The sequence below is a fragment of the Hemicordylus capensis genome, chromosome 2 (assembly GCF_027244095.1).
Source record: "Hemicordylus capensis ecotype Gifberg chromosome 2, rHemCap1.1.pri, whole genome shotgun sequence".
Lineage (NCBI taxonomy): Eukaryota > Metazoa > Chordata > Lepidosauria > Squamata > Cordylidae > Hemicordylus > Hemicordylus capensis.
The window spans coordinates 225,052,221-225,073,507 of record NC_069658.1 but is presented as its reverse complement, the minus strand read 5'-3'; the positions used below and the strand labels follow the sequence as shown (position 1 = coordinate 225,073,507).

At 53.4% G+C, this 21,287-nt stretch overlaps 1 protein-coding gene across 9 annotated transcripts in view; it reads left to right on the top strand.

Moving 5' to 3' along the window:
* Positions 1 to 21,287, top strand: part of SYNGAP1 (synaptic Ras GTPase activating protein 1) — an 85,511-nt gene that overhangs the window by 60,780 nt on the left and 3,444 nt on the right. For 5 of the 9 annotated variants that reach the window (XM_053296887.1, XM_053296886.1, XM_053296892.1 and 2 more), the window contains 9 exons: positions 21 to 257; positions 1,859 to 2,060; positions 2,177 to 2,358; positions 2,582 to 2,623; positions 2,945 to 3,833; positions 10,445 to 10,618; positions 15,746 to 15,957; positions 16,399 to 16,499; positions 19,225 to 19,307. In XM_053296887.1, the coding sequence (XP_053152862.1) occupies positions 21 to 257; positions 1,859 to 2,060; positions 2,177 to 2,358; positions 2,582 to 2,623; positions 2,945 to 3,833; positions 10,445 to 10,618; positions 15,746 to 15,957; positions 16,399 to 16,499; positions 19,225 to 19,307 (2,122 nt within the window). The remainder of the gene's footprint in view (positions 1 to 20; positions 258 to 1,858; positions 2,061 to 2,176; positions 2,359 to 2,581; positions 2,624 to 2,944; positions 3,834 to 10,444; positions 10,619 to 15,745; positions 15,958 to 16,398; positions 16,500 to 19,224; positions 19,308 to 21,287) is intronic. The other 4 variants (XR_008316341.1, XM_053296890.1, XM_053296888.1 and 1 more) reach the window with 4 other exon arrangements.

Sequence of the window (21,287 nt, the reverse complement as noted above, 5' to 3'; positions counted from 1 at the left end):
CCCACTTGCTCTGCCCACAGTGTGTTCCCACGGGAGCTGAAGGAGGTCTTTGCGTCGTGGCGGCTGCGCTGTGCCGAGAGGGGCAGGGAAGACATCGCTGACCGCCTGATCAGTGCCTCCCTCTTCCTGCGCTTCTTGTGCCCGGCTGTCATGTCCCCCAGCCTCTTTGGGCTCATGCAGGAGTACCCGGATGAGCAAACATCCCGCACCCTCACCCTCATCGCCAAGGTCATCCAGAACCTGGCCAACTTCAGCAAGTGAGTGTGGAGAGAGGATTGAGAGGCTAGGGAGCCTGAGCGGGGAGGGGATAAGTACGGTAGGTGACCCGGATCCACCCCATGGAGCCCTGGTGTAGGCTCAGCGGGAGAAGAGCCCTGTCGGGGACCCCCGAGCCCTGCCTTGTCCAACACTCTCCCGTTGCGGCCACCCAAAAGATTCCCAGCAGCCTTGCAGCGCAGGAACAAAGGAAGCTGCCTTTTACCAAGTCAGTACAAAATACATAAGGATCTATGTATACCCAACACCAAACAAATTAGATCCCAAATATACCCTTCAACAAACCTTTAATACACAGGCACGAAAGATACAAAATACAATGTAAATTACTGTGAGTGAACTGAATCCACAAATAGATCTTGTCATGAGCACAAATGGTACAAATCCCCGATACAATGCTCTAATTTCTATTACTTCAGTCCACAACAGTGACCTGGTGGCCTCTGTTTCGATTTGGCATCTTTTTCAAGTGGACAAACACTGAGGACTCTACTGGGGATTTATGCACTTTATACCAAGTCAGACCATTGGTCCATCTTTGCTCAGTATTGTGTACACTGACTGGCAGCAGCTCTCCAAGGTTACTTAACATAAAGAACAATGGAAGTAAAAATAAGAATACTTTATTTTTATATATATACTTGGCAAAGATACAACAAAAGTAATAATCTAATAATCTAACAAAACCAGTTATCTTTCAATAAGCCTATTTGTGTTAGAAATACTTTTAAATGAAAATACATTATGATTTCTTACTTAGCATGGATGAAAACTCTTAATGTACAGAAACACAAGATCAGTTACACAGTTCACCATTAAAGAGCGTAATCCTGACTTATGATCAGATCGAACCTCATACCTAGCCTCAAGTCAAGCTTGGCCATTCAGGGGTGTGAAAAATGGTTCTGTTCTGTGACATAAACAGCCTTTTCCTGATTTCATGATCAGAGGATCCTGTAAGTGTGTTGAAAAACCAAGATCAAATTAAAACTAATCTCAGGATGCTAGAATCAAACTTATCCTGGATCAAATTTCTGATCCAGGATCAGGCTTTCGAAAAACCGGGCTCTGGTCCAATGAAATTTCACTATAACTTAGTTATTCTTTGCACAAATTTAGGAACTCAATATCATAAATAATTGTATATCTGTATATTTTTTTGTCTTTTTAGAATGATAATATCTGTTTTAGAGTCTTTTTTCCTTTTCTCCTTTATTTTTCAACCTATTATGTCAAATTTGAAATTTAGCCTTTTTTGTTTTCTATTCAGGCCCCTGGTAATGTGAGTTCCTAAGCAGTAGCTTACTTAACTTGTGCCTAAATCTGGCACTGCCGGCCACACTGGGGCTCCTGCAAAGTGCTGTGTGAATTCTGGGCTTTCCCACCATGGCAGCCCTCCCATAGCGCTAATTCTGCACTGTGACCCCATTGCTGGGGCCAGCAGGGGCAGGCGAGGGACGGCCCTGAGAGCCCGGGTGGCCAGCGTCAGTGAGCTCCTGGGCCAAGCGGGAAAGGCTCCCTCTGCAGGTCCTTGTCAGCTCCCCCCCCCCTTGTCATTTTCTTATCCTTCCCTCCCTCCCAGGTTTGGCAGCAAGGAGGAATACATGGCATTCATGAATGAGTTCCTGGAGCTAGAGTGGGCCAGCATGCAGCAGTTCCTGTATGAGATCTCCAACCTGGACACCCTCACCAACAGCACCAGCTTCGAGGGCTACATTGACCTGGGCCGGGAGCTCTCCACCCTGCACGCCCTCCTGTGGGAAGTCATGCCACAGCTCAGCAAGGTGCCAGGGCTGCGGTGGTTGGGGAGGGGAGGGGCCTTCGGAGAGGGCAGTGGCGGCTCCTCCTCCTTCCCCCCCCACTTTCTCAGACCTTGGCATGCTTCTCCTCCCCCTGCCAGGAAGCCCTGATGAAGCTGGGCCCCTTGCCCCGCCTCCTCAACGACATCAGCCTCGCTCTCAGGAACCCACACATTCAGCGGCAGCCCAGCCACCAGGGCGAGCGGCTCCAACCAAAGCCCGTCATCCTCCGGGGACCGTCTGCCGAGATGCAGTCCTCCTACATGATGCGCGACCTCAACAGGTTAGGCCTCGGGTTGCACAGGGGTGGGGAGGGGGGTGGCCTTGGGGAGCTGGCGCTCCGCAGCACCTTGGGGGTCTGCCTAGGGTAGCCTCCCTGGGAGTTACACCCAGCTCCAGGCCACTGGGTGAGGCTGAGCTCGAAGTCCCCGTTGAGGTGGTCTTGGGGAGGGTCTGCAAATCCTCTCACTTGGGTGTCCTGCCTGACTTTGGTTCTGTCTCAACAGCTCTGTTGACATGCAGCCCTATATGATGCGAGGCATGAACAGGTGAGTCTCTCCACACCCCACCGGCTCTAGCAACACCATCCCTGCCCCTTCCTCTGCACATGAGTCCCATGGCCCTGGGACCACCCTCATCTGCAGGAATCCATACTGCAGCTCCCATGGGTGGCAGTGAGTGGTGCGATCCCCTCACTGGCTCCTGGTTTCGAAACCGCAAGCCGAGGGACCCTGAAGCTCTGTCAGACTCGTGGCCCCATTCATGCAACATGGGGGGTGGGTGGGATGGGGCTGAATGTGTCTCTGCTGCTGCTCTTTGTGTCCTCAGCCGGCGGGGCGTGTCTTCTTCTTCTTCTTCTTCCCCGGCAGCTCCATGGACATGACCCGGTTGCCTTCGCCCACCAAGGAGAAAGGCTCCAAAGACATGTTCTTTGTGACCCGGCCCCCGCTGGCCCGATCCTCCCCAGCCTACTGCACCAGCAGCTCCGACATCACGGAGCCTGACCAGAAGGTGCTGAGCGTCAACAAGAGCGTCTCGATGCTGGACCTGCAGGACAGCCGCATGAACAGCATCTCCAACCTGCACAGCGTGGGTGACCTGCTCAACAGCAGCCAGGCCTCCATCACGGCTGGCCTGGGCTTGCGGCCCAGCCGCCTCTCCCAGGGCAGCGGCTCCAGCATTGCGGCCGGCCTGCGGCTCAGCCAGATGGGCGTCACCACCGATGGGGTGGGCGGCACCTCCTCCGCCCAGCAGCTCAGGATCCCCCTCTCCTTCCAGAATCCCCTCTTCCACATGGCTTCCGACGGGCCGGCCGGCGGCCCCCACCACTCCCACCCGCACCGGCCGGCCGAGGGCAACCCCGACACCTTCGCCCCCTTCCATGGCTACAGCAAGAGCGAGGACCTCTCCACCAGCAAGCACATCATCCACAGCCACAGCTACAGCGATGAGTTCACACGCCAGGGCTCCGAGTTCACCAAGCGGCAGCTCTCTCTGCAAGAGAACCTGCAGAACATGCTCTCGCCCCCCCAGATCACCATCGGGTCCCAGCCCCAGAGGCCTGCCCCTCCTCCGCAGCCACAGTCCGCCCTGCAGCGGGGCAAGTCCCAGCAGCTCACCGTCTCGGCCGCCCAGAAACCCCGCCCTTCCAGTGGCAACCTGCTGCAGCCTGAAACTACCTACGGCCCGGCTCGCACTCGCCAGCAGTCAGTCACCAAGGAGGCGCCCTCCGCCCTCAAGCCATCCATCACCAAACAGGTGAGCAGAAACAGGGCCACGTGGCCCACTCAGAGTTTACTGCTGCAGAGTTGAAAGTAGCTCTGTCTGCATGGAAACACTTCAGGGGACTCTCCCCACAAACGTCGGAGCTCTTGCTCTCCCAAAGGCACCAGGAGGTGCTTAAGCCAGCTTTAAGAGAGCCAGCGTGGTGTAGTGGTTAGAGTGCTGGACTAGGACTGGGGAGACCCGAGTTCAAATCCCCATTCAGCCATGAGACTTGCTGGGCGACTCTGGGCCAGTCACTTCTCTCTCAACCTAACCTACTTCACAGGGTTGTTGTGAGGAGAAACTTAAGTATGTAGTACACCGCTCTGGGCTCCTTGGAGGAAGAGCGGGATATAAAAATTAATATTAATTAATTAATTAATTAATTAATTAAAGCCTTACATAGGAACATAGGAAACTGCCATATACTGAGTCAGACCCTTGGTCCATCTAGCTCAGTATTGTCTACACTGACTAGCAGCAGCTTCTCCAAGGTTTCAGGCAGGAGTATTTTCCCCCAGCCCTAGCTGGAGATGGTCAGGATTGAACCTGGGACCTTCGGCATGCAAAGCAGACGCTCCACCTCTGAGCTCTGGCTCCATCAGAGCTGATTCCAGACTGCTCAGGACCAAAAGCACCTGAGTGGATCATCTGCAGAGATAGGTCCTGGACCATCAGGGGCCAAAGGGGCCATAGAGTGGTGGGACAGGATTCATGTGGTGTGCAGGAGATCCTAGATCCATTCCCCAGTATTTCAGGTAGCAGGACTGGAAAATACTTCTGCCAACTGGGACCCTTTAGGACCCCTGGGTGTTACTGAACCAAGCTGAGCCAGACTCCTACTGGGGCAGCGGGCTGACAGGTAGCAGTCGAAAAGCCAAGAAGTTCCTGTATTCCAGTGGCCCTCTCTGCTCCCTTGCTTGGACTAGGAAGTGGCAGCTCTCCTTCTTGGAGTGTAAAGGGAAGTATTGTGAGGCCAGGTAAGTCGGCCCACTGTGCCAGAAGGAAGATCCCCATCAGAACCTCTCATGTTTCAAAAAAGGAGCGTCTGGGCAGAGAAGCAGGATGACCTTTTGCTTGTTCCTTGTCTTTGCTTTTCTAGAAAATATACATACAAAATGAGCACTTATACAAGAAGGTACATTCATTTTGCTCCCGCTAAAAGGTAGCACAAGGTACTACAAAAAGAAAGGTAGCCTTGGACATTAGTTGTTTTATTTCAAAAATGGGAGTCCAACCCTTAAACTTTAAAACATTTCTAAAGTGGGCACAAATACATTAGAAAGCTCAGCAACCAGGATGAATCAAATGCGATAACAAGTTGGGCGGAAAGTTCCCGAGTCGTCTCCAGCTGCCACACTCCGCTTCCTGCCCCCAATTGCACGTGGGACATCCGGGCCTAGAATCTGGCCTGGCCAGGTCTCCTTGGGCCAGGAGGCTGCTGCCAGCACAAACTGCAGGGAGGCAGGAAGCCTGTGTCTTGCTCCCAGGCTTGGGCTTTGCTTCTAAGGGAAGGCAGCCAGAATGTTTTGGGGAGAGTAGACAGAGGGGAGGAAGCCAGTCCCAGCCATGGCTCCCAGTGACAGCGTGACTTCCAAATGCCTCTGAGACGTGTAACACATGGAGAGGAAAATAAAAATGTTTTGTTTTTTGATAGGGGCCCAAGCTCCAGAAGAATTAAATCATTGCTCCCTTGTATTTGCAAACCAATATCCTTCTTTATTTCTGGGCACATACAATTTGTGCCCGTTCACATGATCAAAAGCTGTGTGGGAGCGGTGTCCAGCCAGGCTTTGAGCCCTGTGCATTTTCCTGAGAACCAGTCGTGTGTTGGCAGAAATCGAGGTAGGAGGACAGGGAAGTGATTGTGTGCTAGCCGCAGTCTGGGTAGGATGGTCCGGGACATGCTTTTCCTCCACCCTCGATACCATGCTGGATACACAATGTTGATTGTCTGCCATCATCGTACCCAGATCATGGTTAGCACATAATTGATTTCCCATCTTCCTACCTTTATTTTTTCCAACATACGACTGGTTGTTGGGAGCATGCATGCCCCTGGAATTCTGGCAGGAAGCTCCTCCCATCTGGCATTTGATCGTGTGATCAAACAGCCCATTTGCTCAGAAACGGAAAGGAACAAGAAAGAAAAATCTGAGGGTGGAGCCTAACTCCAGCCCATCCTAGAAGCTCCTAATATTTAAGGCTGGAATGGTCAGCTTGCTACATCCCTCCCTTTTTAGTTTATAATCTGAACATCATCTTTCAAATGACAAGAAGTTCTTTGCTGAGTTGGCAGCTGGATCCCCTGGCATGGGGGATACCTGCCCACCTCTCACTTCCTGGCAAGGTGACCTTGCCCATGGCCCCACGTCTCAAGGTGTTGATGTTCCAGTAGACTCTTCGGTGGACTCTGTTGCTCACAACACCCTGCTGCATGGGTAGATGTGAGCTTGCTGTTGCCTCCCCTCTCCTCCTTGAAACAAATCTCAAAGAGAGGGCCCCGTTGGTTCTTGGGAAACCTGATACATTGGTTGGGATTAGAGTGTTTGGTACAGATATGATCCTATACCCACAAGTGTCTTCCTGGTGTGGGGATCGTGGAGGTACTTCGTAAGGGCCTGTTCTTTCCTTCTCATTTCCCCCCTCCATATTGGACTGTGCCAGGTCTGGCTGAGTCCTCCTCTTCCTTGCTATCAATAACTGTGCGGGACACACTCCAGAGTTGTTTAGGATGTGACCCTCCATTTCAAAAGCGAGAGAGCCAGCTTTGTCTTCAGATGCCATCAGCCATTTCCTTTGTCCTCTCTGACTAGAACTACAGGCAGTCCCTGGATGGCAAAGGCCTGTTGGGATTCTTCACAGGAGACTGCTGAGGCCGCTGAACTCCTGGTGCTCTTCGAGCTCTCTGAATGGGCATTGAAGCACCTTCCCCAGGAGGACCCTGCAAAGTGCAGGTGCAGCCCAAGCCATGATCCTCCTAACCACTTCCAAGGATGGAGAGGTACCCCTGCTGGGGTCCTGTGGATGCACCCAGCACTGAAGATGCTTCTTGAGTACTCATTCCAAGTCTTAATCTGGGGTGGCCACCAAACATAGATCTGTGCTGAAATTCCTGGGTGGGCTTCATGCAGCTCTGCCTGAACTTGCAGTCTTCTTTGTGGGGGGACAACAACCCCAGTTCCCCATAATATGCAGCCATCCTCAGCTTACTCCAGCTCCAAAGTCTTCTGGATTTATTTATTTTTTAACTAGCCTTTTATGTGTTCCTTGAGCCAGGTGTTTGGCGCCAGAACAGAGGAGAGGCGAACTGTAGTCACAATAACAGTCCCATGAAACAACAGCATGCTTTTTGGTCTCTGAGGGCGCTTCTCCAGATGATGTAGCCCTTGTCGGAGGTCACTTAGGGGCCTCTGCATTTCACTTCTCCTTTTTCTGTGGTGAGAATTGCATACCTGCATTGCCTGCAGAATGTCCTAGGCCAATCCCAGCAGTCAGTGCTACTCTAACCTGCCAATCCAGTTCATCTTTCAGTACTGACTGTGGTGTGAAGCTTAGGACTCCTTTGTTTGTGGACAGACTGGAAATAAAGCAGCCAGCCAGCCAGCCAGCCAGCCAGCCAGCCAGCCAGCCTTGTAACCCTTCGCTTCTGCAAAGGATTCATTTCAGTGAATCACTCTTAGCTCTGACCACTCGAATAACGTGGTTTCCATGTAGGTGTTTCTTCACAAACCTACGTGGTGGAACTCCTTCCTGCAAGAAACCCACCTGGCACCCTTGCTGCTCATTTCTCACCATCAGCTGGAACATCCTCTTTTCCAAAAGGCCGTTGCCCTCATCTCCAGCTTGTGGGCTTCCTGGAAACATCTGGTGGGCCACTTGGAGAAACGGGATGCTGGATGGGACGTCCCCTTTAGTCTGATCTAGCAGCTGGACTCTCGTAAGGTCCCTACGACTGCTTTGTTGCAAGATACGTTCTAGTGTGCCCATCAAGATGCAGATCATTCAACTGTGCTATGCTCCTTCCTCTGGGAGAAGGTGGTCATGCTGATTTGCAGGAGGTCTGCCACTCATCTCTCCAACAAGATTGCGCCCAGGGCCTCAAGGTGGCCAGGAGCCCAGAGAAGACATATGGGCTGTGAAGCACCTCTGTGAAGAGGTGGAAAATCACTACCACCACCACCTCTTCATAGAAGACTTGCCTTTTGAGGGGTACGACCTCTTACTGGAACCACAGGTGGTGGTGGTGGTGGTGGTGATGTCAAAGTGGGCAGAACCACTGGGGGGCTACTCTCTCCTGCAAGCCAAGCGCTGATTGGAGATCTTCAGACTAATGTCATCGGTCCAGGCAGTCTTTTTGCTGTTACCCCAAGAGGTCCTCACCTGCAGCCGTCTAGACCTGCTATTTGGCCAGCAGGTTGAAAATATGTTCCAGTGGAAAACACCCTCCATTCAGGTCTGACTCTGTGCAGAAGAGGCTACCTCCATGTCCAGAGGTAGGATGCCATCTGCAGGCCCTCTTTTAACCTTTTTCTTTGGTTTAAGAATGCCTTCCCAACTTGGATCCATTAGCCTCTTAAGCAGGTTATTCCACAGAATTCTGTTCGTACCTCTCTCCACTGATTGCCCCACAAGAGGAAGGAAGCCGCAGCTCGCTGGTAAAGCATGTACTCTGCATGCAGAAGTCTTGAGTTCCATCCCTGCTACCTGGGCAAAAAGACCCCATTTAACATGGTGGTGGTTTTAAATTTAGCAAAGAGACTTCAGTAAGTGTCCCTATGCAGTGTAGCATTGGGTCCTTCCACTGACCGTTGCTGGGGTCTCCCTTGTGTTTGTTTTTAGCTTGTGAGCCCCTTGGGGGCAGGGAATTGTTTTTTAAAACTAGTTTTGCTATGTAAGGTGAAAAGTGCTGTGTAAATACAATTCTTCATCATCATCATCATCATCATCCTTGGCAGCTTCAGGACTTAGCAGGAGGGCTGGGAAAGATGCCTGCCTGGAAAGGCCTCAAAGAGCTGCTGCCAGTCAGAAGTGTTCCTCTGGGCCTGGATGGACCTTGGTGGTCTGTCTTGGCGTCAGGCACTTCCCTGTGTTCAAGTGGGATCTGAACTGGCTCAGTCTACGCAGGAAGCAGAGCCTGGAGCTGCAGAGAGAGGGGGAAAGCCCACTGGAAACATCAGGAGGTCATAGAATCCATCCCCAGTTAAGGATGGGAGACCGTGGATTTATGTGGGGAAAGAGCCAGAAGAGGAAAAAGCAGCTGTGGACAGTGGAGAGGCTGCTGGAGGGAGACCTGGGGGGCCAGGGAAAGAGAAGCGAGCCCAGGCATCCTTAGGGGCTGTTCCATGGGGCATAGACTCCCAGTGAATTGCTCAGAGTCCCCCACATCTCATCAGCCAGCTGCCCCCTCCATGGCCTCTTCCAGGAAGGAAGTTCAGCAGTGGAGGTGCCTGCACAGGGCCTGGGAGAGAGCTCCTGGCCTCCCCGAGCTCTCTGCGGCTTCCAGTTTCATAGGTCCTGTATGATGATAATAGGATGTTTTATTCATTCATTCATTCATTCATTTAATTCTATCTATCTATCTATCTATCTATCTATCTATCTATCTATCTATCTATCTATCTTTCATATTTTTATCATATTAGAGACTTCACAAAACATACGTAATCATTCTTGGGGGCAATACGATTGCATTTAATTATCAAAGGGCGGGGGCTGGATCCTGGATCTCTTAAGTACCTGGTAAAACCCCTGGAAAGGAGGGAAGAAGGCAAAGCCATCAGATAGGCGGGTGGGGGGAAGTGGAGGCCAAGCAACAGGACCTGAAACATCTGGTGGCAGAAACTGCTGTGCTGTCTTCATCGTCTCATTCTTTATTATTATTATTTCTTGTTTACACAGTCAGACAGGTGTTATCGACTGGTTTGTTTTATCCAAACATTGAGTCCTTCCCAAGGACCTGGGACGGCTGAATTTTATTGTCAATATTGTTCCTGTTGTTATTATAGATATCGTCACAGAATATAGGCTGTTCCCAGTAAAGTTGCTTTTTGTAATTGGTTGATGGATATTATTATTTTATTCGATTTATATACCGCCCTTCCAAAAATGGCTCAGGGTGGTTTACGCAGAGAAATAATAAATAAACTGAATGGTTATTCTTACAGAGCCATAGTCTTGTAGAGTTGGAAGGGACTTGGGGGACACTCTTGTAGTCCAACCCCCTGCAGCACCTTGGGCTACTGAAGACCAATGTACTCTGGGGCTGGACCATCGCCCCAGTGATGGGGAGTGGGCTGGGCTGGCTCCAAGGGCTGCTGAGGGGAGAGGGCATCCCTGGCCTCTGGAGCTGGTGTCATGTGGTGGCAGAGAAGGACTGAGCCGGGCCTTTGGAAGACCAGGGTTTGCACCTCCCCTCAGCCAGCCATGAGCTCACCAGGAGAGGGCTGCACGACTCCTGCTGTTGTTGAGCTACAGCTCCCGCTGTCCCCAGCCATGAGGCGCTTTTGATGCAGAGAGTGCTGCTGTCCAGGTGCTCGGCTGAACGGAGGAAGGTGCCGGGGAGGCCTTCCTCACTCACCCGTGTCCCCCTTCTGTCCCGGCAGCCATCGCACACGCCTTCTACGCTGAACCCCGTCATGCCGGCCTCGGAGCGGACAGTCGCCTGGGTCTCCAACATGCCTCATCTCTCAGCCGACATCGAGAGCTCCCACATAGAGCGGGAAGAGTACAAGCTGAAGGAGTATTCCAAGTCCATGGACGAGAGCCGGCTGGACCGGGTGAGAGAGAGCCACTGTCCTGGCGAACCCGTCAGAGACCCTCCTCCTCCTCCTCCTCCTCCTGAGGGTGTCACTGCAGGAATGGTCGGCTTCAGCGTGGGGCGGCCTCACCCCTACCACCACCACCCCCAAGCACCTATTCTTGCCCCCAATTCAGATTGTGGCCGCCTGCCCTCCCCTTCCCCGAGGGGGCCGTACCTTGCCACCTCCAGCAGCGGCAGCAGCTCTCCTCTCCCTACGATCCCACTCTGGCTTTAGAAAGGAGTGGGTGTATTTAGATCATTAGATTGCAGGCCTAGAGGGTCTCTGCAGTGACCTGCTGGTTTCAGTTTGCTTCATTGAGCCCAGAAGAGGGTGGGCCTAGAGCACTGTTCTTCATTGTGTGGCCTATGGACCACTGGCAGGGCCCACACGGACCCCAGTGGCGGCCCCTGGCTTGCCTCTCCACCCACTCCTGTCGCTAGCCCCTCAACCATTGCACTCTCTCTCTCTCTCTCCCCACCTCCCCTGCGCGTGCTCTCTCTCTGTCTCTCCCGCTGCTGCCACAGCCACCACACCGACCTGTGTTCTCTCTCTCTTGCTCCCCTCTTCCTCCTTTGTATGCTCCCTCTCTCTCTCTCTCCTGCCACCATCACACTGGACCACATTCTCTCTTGCTCCCCTCCTCCTGTCCCCCACTCTCTCTCTCCTGCTACTGTTGCTGCCACTGCCACCACCACATTCGTGTGTTCCCTCTCTCTTCTTGCCCCCTCTTTCTCCTAGTCCTGAGCATGTTCTCCCTCTTCTTCCTGCCGATGCAGCCAGGGCCATTGCTCCCCTTCTTCCCACTTCCCTGGAATGATCCCTCTTATAAGAACATTCCCTGTTGGATCAGGCCCAAGACCCATTTAGACCAGATGCCTCTGGGAAGCCCACAAGCAGGAGGTGAGGGCATGCCCTCTCTCCTGCTGTTGTTCCCCTGCAACTGGCATTTAGGGGCGTCTTCCATTTGAGGCTGGAGGTGGCCAATAGCCCTCAGACTAGTAGCCATTGATAGACGTCCTCCATGAATTTGTCTAAGCCCCTTTTAAAGGTTTCCAAGCTAGTGGCCATCACCACATCCCGTGGCAGAGAATTCCATAGATTAATTATGCGCTGTGTGGAAAAAGTACTTCTTTTTGTCAGTCCTACATTTCCCGGCCTTCATTTTCATGGGATGACTCCTGGTTCTAGTGTAGTGTGAGAGGGAGAAAAATTTCTTTCTTTCCATTCTCTCCATTCCATGCATAATCTTATACACTTCCGTCATGTCTCCCCATAGTTGCCTCTTTTCCAAACTAAAAAGCCCCAGGTTCTGTAGCCTTGCCTCATAAGGAAGGTGCTCCAGGCCCCTGATCATCTTGGCTGCCCTCTTCTGCATCTTTTCCAGTTCTACAATGTCTTTCTTAAGACACGGTGACCAGAACTGTACACAATACTCCAGATGTGGCCGCACAATAAATTTGTATAAGGGCATTATAATACTAGCATTTTTATTTTCAATCCCCTTCCTAATGATCCCTGTCATGGAATTGGCCTTTTTCACAGCTGCTGTGCACAGAGTAGACACTTTCAACAAGCTGTCCATCACAATCCCAAGATATCTCTCCAGGTCAGTCACTGAGAGCTCAGAACCCATTGGTGTAAATGTGAAGTTGGGTTTCTTTGTCCCAATATGCATCACTTTACACTTGCTTACACTGAACTGCATTTGCCATTTTGTTGCCCACTCAAGTCAGTTTGGAGAGATCCTTTTGGAGCTCCTCACAATCTGTTTTGGATGTCACTACCCTAAATAGTTTGGTGTCATCTGCAAATTTGGCCACTTAGCTGCTTACCCCAATTTCTAAATCGTTTATGAGCAGGTTAAAGAGCTCTGAACCCAGTACAGATCCCTAGGGACCCGTGTTCCCTCTAACAGAGATTCCCAGATGTTGTTGACTACAACTCCCATAATCCCCAAGCAAAAGCTATTGCAGCTGCGGATGCTGGGAGTTGTAGTCAACAACATCTGGGAATCCCTGTTAGAGAGAACACTGCTGGGGACCCCACTTCTCACTTCCCTCCATTGTGAAAACTGGCCATGTATTCCTACCCTCTGTTTCCTGTCCTTCATCCAGTTACCAATTCAAACATGTACTTGTCCCCTTATCCCATGACCGCTAAGTTTCCTCAGGAGTCTTTGATGAGGAACTTTTTCAAAAGCTTTTTGGAAGTCCAAATATTCTATGTCAACCGGATCACCTTGATCCACATGCCTGTTGACACTCTCAGAGAACTCCAGAAGGTTAGTGAGGCAAGACTTGCCCTTGCAGAAGCCAGGCTGGTTCTCCTTCAGCAGGGCCTGTTCTTCTATGAGGCGCTTCTGTGGGGAGAGCGGGCTTAGACGAGCAGCTGCTCATAACTGGGCAGCCGAATCAGCTGCCCACACGACTGTCGGCGCCGTCACGGAGCTGGCAGGGGCTGTGGGGATCGGGGGCCGTGTGGCCCCCGGAAGTTCTGGGATGCCCCGTGTGAGTGTGCAGGGCATCCTGGAGAGCCCCCCCCCGAACCCGGGAAGCTGTTTGCAGCCTTCCGGCCAGGGCGCTACTCATGTGTCACTGCACGCCACAGCGACGCCACAGCAACAAAATGCAGTTAATGGAGCACTCACTCCGTTAACTGCATTTAAGAGGAGGGTGGTTTAGGCAGGCTAGCTGCCTTAGGAGCACTGGGCTCGCCTGCAAGCCCGCTGGTTTCCATGACCACTGGAAAGTGGGCTAAGCTCCCTTACCCCGCTTTCCAGTGATTGTGGGAATAGCTTCTGTATGTTTAACAATTTTGTCCTTAAGTATGCTTTCCATCAGTTTACCCGGCACAGAAGTTAAGCTAACTGGCATGTAAATTCCCAGATCCCCCTGGAACCCTTTTTAAAAAATCAGAGTTACGTTAGCTACTTCCCAGTCCTCTAGTACAGAGCCTGATTGTAGTTGCATATTTTTGCTAGGAGATCAGCAATTTCACATTTGAGTTCCTTCAGAACTTTTGGGTGGATGCCATCTGGCCCTGGCAATTTGTTAATTTTTAGCTTTATAAGACAGTTTAGAACATCTTCCCTCGTCACCTCAGATTGGCCCAGTTCCTCAGCTTTCAAACCTGAGAAGCTCAGTTCTGGAGTGGGTATATGGTCAGTATCCCCCGCCATGAAGACAGATACAAAGAACACATTCAGCTTCTCTGCAATCTCCTTGTCCTTCTTAATAATTTCTTTCATGCCATCATTATCTAAGGGTGCAACATCCTCCCTGGCAGGTTTTCTGCTTTGGATATATTTAAAGAAGTTTTTGCTATTCCCCTTGACACTTGTAGCTATATGATCTTCAGATATGCTCTCAGCAGTTGCGGCTCCCACTGTAAAAACTGTGAAGATCACTGGCCTGGAGTGTGCCCATAAAGACCTACAGGCTTTAGTATGCTTCATTGTAACCAGTAGAGTGCAGGCCTAGAATGTCTCCAAAAAGACCTATTGGAGCCAGTATTGCTTAGGTCTAGAGCATCTCTGCAAGGATCTACTGGCCTTAGTATGCTTCATTAGACATCTAGAGTGCAAGCCTAGAGTGTCTCCGTGAAGATACTTTTAACTGGGGCCCATAGAGTGCAAGCCTAGAGCATCCCTGCTATCACTGAATCTGTGGTGCAACCCCACCCCAGCTTTGGTCCTGTGGGGAGGCATCCAGCCCCAATGTGGCCCTCTCCACTCATTGCCACACACTTCTGGCATTGGGAGGGAGCCCACTTTAACAGGAATTGGAGCCATGTGGGGCCAGCCGGAAAGCCATGTGGAGTAGCGTTGCCATATTCTGACTTTCCAAATCTGGGTGCCTAATTTGCATATTTTGTAAATTGGCTTGAAAATAATTTTGACTGCATGTTTTGCTCCACAACTCCACTTCTACAAGGGCTAGAGCTTAGCTTTTTAAAAAAGAAAGAAAGATGAAATCCAGGCAAATCTGGGTGGGGCTAAGCAATTTGAGTGAGATGCTTAAAATCCAGGTGAAACCCGGAATTGGGGGGGCATGGCAACTCTAATGTGGGGAGATCAGGGGAGCACATGGGGCTGGCCAGGGAGTCATGCCTCAGCTGTCACCATGGGGATAGCTCTGAGAAGAACCACAGTTCCCAGCTGCCCTTGTGTGAGTTCCTGCTCAGTCCCACACACTTTCCTGATCTCCCTACATGGCTTTCCAGCTTCTCCAATTCGTATTAAAGAACCACCTTGCCCGGTGCTGGAACTGTGCATGAGTGGAACCTCCCTGCAGCACCAGGTGTGTGTTCATGGATCATATAGATTAATTGGCACAGCTCTTCTGGTCTCCGCAGATACGCTCTAGGGTAACACTTGACTGGTCTCATTACCTTTCATTCTGCTCCCTTCCCTGGCCAGCCACAGGTCAGTGGAGGAAGGGGCTGGAGTGTGTGTCAGTGGTGACTAGCATGTGTTTTGTAGGGCTAGGGGCCTAGTGGTAGGTTAGCAGGTGTGGCCCATCTGCCACCTAAGGTGATTGCCTCATGGTGCCTCATGGGCAGGATGTCTGCTGGGACAAGTTGGGCCAGCAGCCTTTGCCCCTCTCTAGTGCCAATGCTAAGATGTTCCCCTGGGACTGTGGGAAGGGGATCTTGTTTGACCAGAGGTGCATTGATGTCACAGCCACCTAACTTTCCACCCAATTCCATCTGGCTTGACTGGAAAGGGAGGGGGAAATGTGTGGTGCAGCTGTCAGACATCATCTCGTAAGCATTTGGACTCACTGGCATGGCTGCCAAATAACCAGGGCGTGATGGGTAACTGCAACCAGTCCCTGCTCCTCACCCTCCAAACCCTTTCCAGTTCATGGGTCGCAGAGACCCTCCAGCTGGGGAGGTCTTCTGTTTCAGGAGCTCCCTCCTGGGAAGTCACTGGGCTGACAGAGCAGGGCCTTTCTGAAGGGGGATACACGCCAGCCCCTTCCTCAGACCAGAGCCTGCCTGAGGACCACCCCCCTCTTGTCTTGGCAGTGAGGTTGGTCCTGCGGGGTCTCTCCGTCTCTCTCTGTCTCTCTTGACGATGTCTTACTGCCGTCCAACATGCAGGTGAAAGAGTATGAGGAGGAAATCCACTCCCTCAAGGAGCGCTTGCACATGTCCAACCGGAAGCTGGAGGAGTATGAGCGGCGCCTCCTGACGCAAGAGGAGCAGACGAGCAAAATCCTGCAGCAATACCAGCAGCGGCTGGAGCAGAGTGAGAAACGCCTCCGGCAGCAGCAGGTTGAGAAGGACTCCCAGATCAAGAGCATTATCGGCAGGTGAGCTGCAGGTCGGAGCAGGACCAAGAGGTGTCGCCCTGGGAGAAGCGTGGGTGGGGCAAGGAGAGGCCAGGGGAGCCGGCCCATGCCCATCCCCCCCCCACCTGCCAAGTATGCTTCCTTTGCTAGACCAGGCATGGAAAGGGACAGCTTCAGGCTGTCCCAGGCGGGAGAGGGAGGGTGGACCCAAGCTGTGCCCTGGGCGGGAGGGGTTAAAGAACTGAGATCTGGATTATGGGGAGCGGGAGGGGTGGGCTGGGCCACCAAGGAGGCCACCACCAGCGTAGGCAGGGGGCTTCTCACCGGCGGGGCCGTGAGTGGGTGGGCGGTGCATTCTCCTCTGGCCCCGCCCTTGGGAGCCCCCCTTCCCGCAGCTGCTGGCGGCCCCGGCTCCCGCCGCCTGCCTGCTGGGTGGGGGGGCCCGGATTGACTCCAGTGAAGCCTGTCCCTGCAGGTTGATGCTGGTGGAGGAGGAGCTGCGCAGGGATCACTCGGCCGCCCTCGACGCCTCCGAAACGCGGAAACGACTGCTCGACGCTCAGGTGGAAATTACAATGTCATTGTTCTATTCCATGTCTCCATGGCCATCCCACCCCCGTCCGCGTCTCTCCCCGTCCGCCAGCCAGCCTGTGCATGCGCCTGTATGTGCTTCTGCCTGTCCTCGCGCGAGCCTGGGCCTGGGAAGAGCGAGACGCCTGGGGGTCCCCTAGAAGCAGGACCACCTGCCTGCTGAAACCCACCCCTGGGGTGATGAGCCCGCGGTGCTGGTGCTCCCGTGACCCCCGACCACCCCCTCCCCCAAGAGCAGGCCCCAGACCAAGTTCAGGAGTGGGAGGGCAGGAGGAGTGGAGAGCGCGGGGGCCCCAGGGGCTGCTGCCAGGCCAGGAGCAGTGGGCAGGGCCTGGGAAGGGGCCGGGGGAGGCTCCAAGAATCCAGGGGTCCAGTTTCAGGGCACCAAGGAGATGGAAGAGGGAGGTCAGTCGGATGGCTGCTCGTCCACAGGAGGACCTTTCCACACAGGAGTTTTCTGCCAGGGGTGTTGCTATGATGGAGCGGGTGGGTTCAAAGAACCCAGCCCCCCCCCCCAGCTCCACCCTTCCCTGTTTTCTTCCTTATCTCTCTAATTCCGAGCGGCTGCCGGGGAGAGGGGCGAACACAGGCCCCCAGTCCTCTAGCTACGCCCCTGCTTTCTGCATAGGTTGGTTTTCTGGAGCCCAACCATGAAGGCTCCTTGTGCCTTGGAGGCCTCTTCTGTGTTGTGTCCTGAGCGGACGAGGCTTTGTGCCAGAGTTCAGACCGCCTGCTATGGCACCCCTTCAATTCAGACCACCTGGGACTTTTACACACATCAGGCTTTACTGGGAGGTTTACTGGGAGGCTTTACTGCAAACTCGAAGTTGTCCAAAAACCCCAAGGCAAATAGTGGATTTTTAAATCCCGGATATAAATTGGGCTAAACTCTAACGCACAGTGAAAAACCCGAAATGTGTGTGAACTGCTCCCTGATAACCCAGGGACTTCGGGGTAAATCTGGCTGATACGTGAACACACACCTTCCATTACGGAGGAGATGCAAGTTAAAGGGCTTTAAAAGCCATGTGTGAAAAAGTTCCTGCTAGTGTAGAAAGGGAAATTCCAGTCTCAGGGAGAAAGCCCAGGATGCTCATCAGCATGACAAATGTCTGCCTTCCGCTTCCTATCCTGCCTGACAACAGCCGTTGGACTTAACATCCACCATGGCAAGAGCAGAGGTGGCTCAAGGCAACAACAGGCAGTGAGGCTATTTTATTATTTATCTATCTTCATTTCAAAGTCTGTATCCCACATTTTTGTTCCTTTAGGAAGCACCCAAAATGACTAAAATAAAACATAGGATGTAATCAAAAAATTAGACAGTTAAAAAATTAAGAGTTTCCAAAGCAACGCATGGGGTCCTTCCAGATGCTGATATATTCCAAAAGCAGCACAAATTAAAGATAAAGTTGTGCCATCAAGTTGATTTTGGTGCCCACAGAGCCCTCTGGTTTTCTTTGGTAGAATACAGGAGGGGTTGACCATTGCCTCCTCCCGCGCAGTGTGAGATGATGCCTTTCAGCACCTTCCTATATCGTGCGGGAGGAGGCAATGGTAAACCCCTCCTGTATTCTACCAAAGAAATGTCAGGCGGCACACATTACCTTTACATATTCCGGGAAACATACCCGCGGGGATTACCACAGGGGGGAAAAGAAAATCTACTCTAAGAAGGGGGAAGTTGCATTATAGTCTTAGCGCCATCTGCTGGCAGTCCACAAAACAACTGTGAAAGAATAGTCTTTTTTTCAAGTTAGAATGAAGAGTGTGGAAAAGCAGTTTCTTTCACAGCTGTTTCACAGATTGCCACAGTTTGCCAACAGATGGCAGTAAAACTATAACACGACCTCCCCTTTCTTCTTAGTGTGGTTTCCCCGCATGGTTTTTTTCCTGTGGCAATTTGTTCTGGAATATATCAGTGTCTGGAAGAACCCATAAACAGGCCAAAGGAGATGGAGCTGGAGCTGAGTGGAAGAGCATCTGCTTTGCCAGTTTCAATCTCCAAGTAGGGCTGGGAGAGACTCCTGCCTGAAACCCTGGAGAGCCGCTGCCAGTCAGAGTAGACAGACCTGAGCTAGATGGGCCAAGGGTCTGACTCCGTAGAAGGCAGCTTCTGTGTGCCAGATAGCAGAAAGCAGGGCATTCCCACCCTCTCTCTCCCTGGTGTGAGTGGAGAAACGGCACAGGCATTGGAGCCGGGGGCAGCCAAGCTCCTGCCTCCCGTGAGCCCTGTGGCTCCTTCCCAGGCAGGTCCTTCCGCCACTCCAAGGGTGGAGGCCAGGGCATCTTACGAGCCAAGACTAGCCCCCCCCCCCCCCCGGCCCACCAGCTTCCAGGATTAACTCTGCAGGTGTCTTCAAGGACTTTATGCAGGATTGGGGGAGAGAGCCGCTCCGAGTTCACCTTCCCCAGTGGGGCCGCAAGAGGGTGCCCCTCCCCTGGGCCAGAGAGGCAAAGGCCCTCCCCTGGGAAATGGGCCCCCTGGCGGGGGGGCGGGGGCGGGGGATAGGGTCCCTCCAGCACCCAGGAGGGCAGCAGTGCAGCCCTGTCCCAACCCAGCCCTGTCATGGAGATGATGGGATGGGAGAGGAGAGCCGCCACCCTTCCGTCTTCCCTGTGGAAGCCTAGGCCTGCCCCACCTCCATTGCTCCCCACTGGGGCCTTGACCCATGTGTTTTCTCCGTTTCATCCTAGCTGTTCATGAGGTAACTCTGTATGACTCTGCTTTTGTCACATGGAGGGATCAGGGGGACACTCGCCCTTCGGTGGCAGACCAGGTGGGTCCCGCACATGCCCCCTCCCCCTCCCCCCACCCTCCCTGTAAAGAGTAGCTCTTCAGCCTCTTCCCTGCCTCCGTCCCGTCCATCCCCCCCCTCCCCTTCATTCTGCACAGCCTGGTGTGTGTGTGTCGGTCAGTGGGCAGAGGGGGTGAACCTTTCCTGGGAGGGGAGTCCCATTCCCTGTTGGGAGGGAGGGAGGGGGTCCCCTTTTGGGAGGGAGGGGGTCCGTTCCCCTCCCCTTGGCTTTAAGGACTTGTGAGTAGGAGAGCCAGGAGGCCCCCGCTTGGAGTATACCCCCCCCGACACCTGCTGCCTCTCCCCTTAAACTTAGGAGTGGCAGTCTGGGGGTCTCTGGCGGAGATGCAGCCATCTCCGTCTGAGCGGGACAGGAGGCAAGCGGGGGAGGTCCAGGAGGGGGCTCATCTGGTAGGGCCAGGGCATTTCTGCCCCCGCCCCGCCTGACTCCCAAGCGTGGTCCCAGGCCCCGCCTCCCACATCTTGTCTCCCCCTCCTTGTCTTGTGTCCGTCTGCACCACATTCCACCGGGGCGCCTGTCCTGTGTTCCTTTGTGGGGGTTCCTTGCCTGCAGCTGCAGAGAGCACATGCGCGTCGGTGTGCCTAAGAGAGAAAGGACGTGAGCGTGTGTGTGTGTGTGTGCGTGCGTGTGTGCGTGTGCGCGCATGTCATTGGGAGGGGGCAGAGGGCACAGGAGGGTGCCTCCTGTCTGGAGAGAGGAGGGGGACCCGTGTGCTCCCAGGCAAGGGGGGTCAGCCGCGTGGTGGACAACTGGCACCGAGAGGTTAGTGCCAGCAAGGGGTGGTGGTGGGAGGGGCAGCTGTGCAATCCTGTGGGGCTGGTGCAGGGATCTGGGGCTTGGGGAATTCTGCTGACCCCTAGAAACTCAGTGGCCAGGCCAGCCCTGGCTGGCCTCCACCCCAGGGGCCTGTGGGGGGTGGGGGTGGGGTAGAGGGGTGGCCGCAGACCCTGGGCGGCCGCTCTGGGGGAGTTGCTGCTCTTGCCCCTGGAGACTTGGTACCCAGATGGGATTGGCTCGTTGGGAGCATCGGGGCCACTCCAGAGGGGCTCTGCGGCACAACCATCAGCCCCCCAAACCCAGCCAAGCCCAGATTCTCAGCTTTTGTCTTGAATCTGGCTGGCCTCTCCTCCCAGTCTTCCCCACCGCCGCCACGCCGTGGAGCACACGCCTTCCGGCCATCCCCTTCCCCCACCACCCCGCCCTTCTACATCCACAGCAAGGAAGGCTCTTCTTCCTCCACCCAAGCAAGGGTGTGCAGTGCTCATTTTGTTGCACGCAGCCTGCTACTAGCCTGCAGCCTTCTTCAATGCATGGTGCCAGGACTGCCGAAGGCTGGTTCGGGCCCTGGTGAAAAATCACCCACACACACACCACATTTTGGCGACCCTAGCTGGGCCCCCTTCCAGACCGCGGTAATTTGTACTGGCTCCCCCCCCCCAACTCTTGTTGGCCCTGCATGGTGCAGCCGCCTTGGGCATACCGTGCACAGCAAGGGTTGCCCCATCTTGAAAAGGAAACGGGAAAGCTAGGAGAGCCCTGGGAAAGGGGAGTCCAAATGATCAGGAGGCTGCAGCACCTTTGTGGCTTTTGAGCTCAGGGGGAAAGTGGTCAGAGATCCATACTGTTGTTCGAATCTAGCTTTAATGCGGCTTACTGATGTTAGCATGGTTGTGTGTACTCACACAAAGTGGTTTGTGGCTGGAGATGCCTCTGAGATTCCCACCTTGGCATGGGTTCACACAATCACGCTGATGATGATCACTCACATTCAGCCTAGATTTGAATGATTGTGTGAAGCAGACCAAGGCATCCCCCCCCCCCGCTTTGACAACTCAAACTCAGAAGTTACCCAACAAAAGTGGTGGGCAGTCGATGCAGAAGAGAAAAAAGGAAGGAGATCAGGAAGGCTCCCTTCACACCAGGCGGAGCAAATGGGCAGA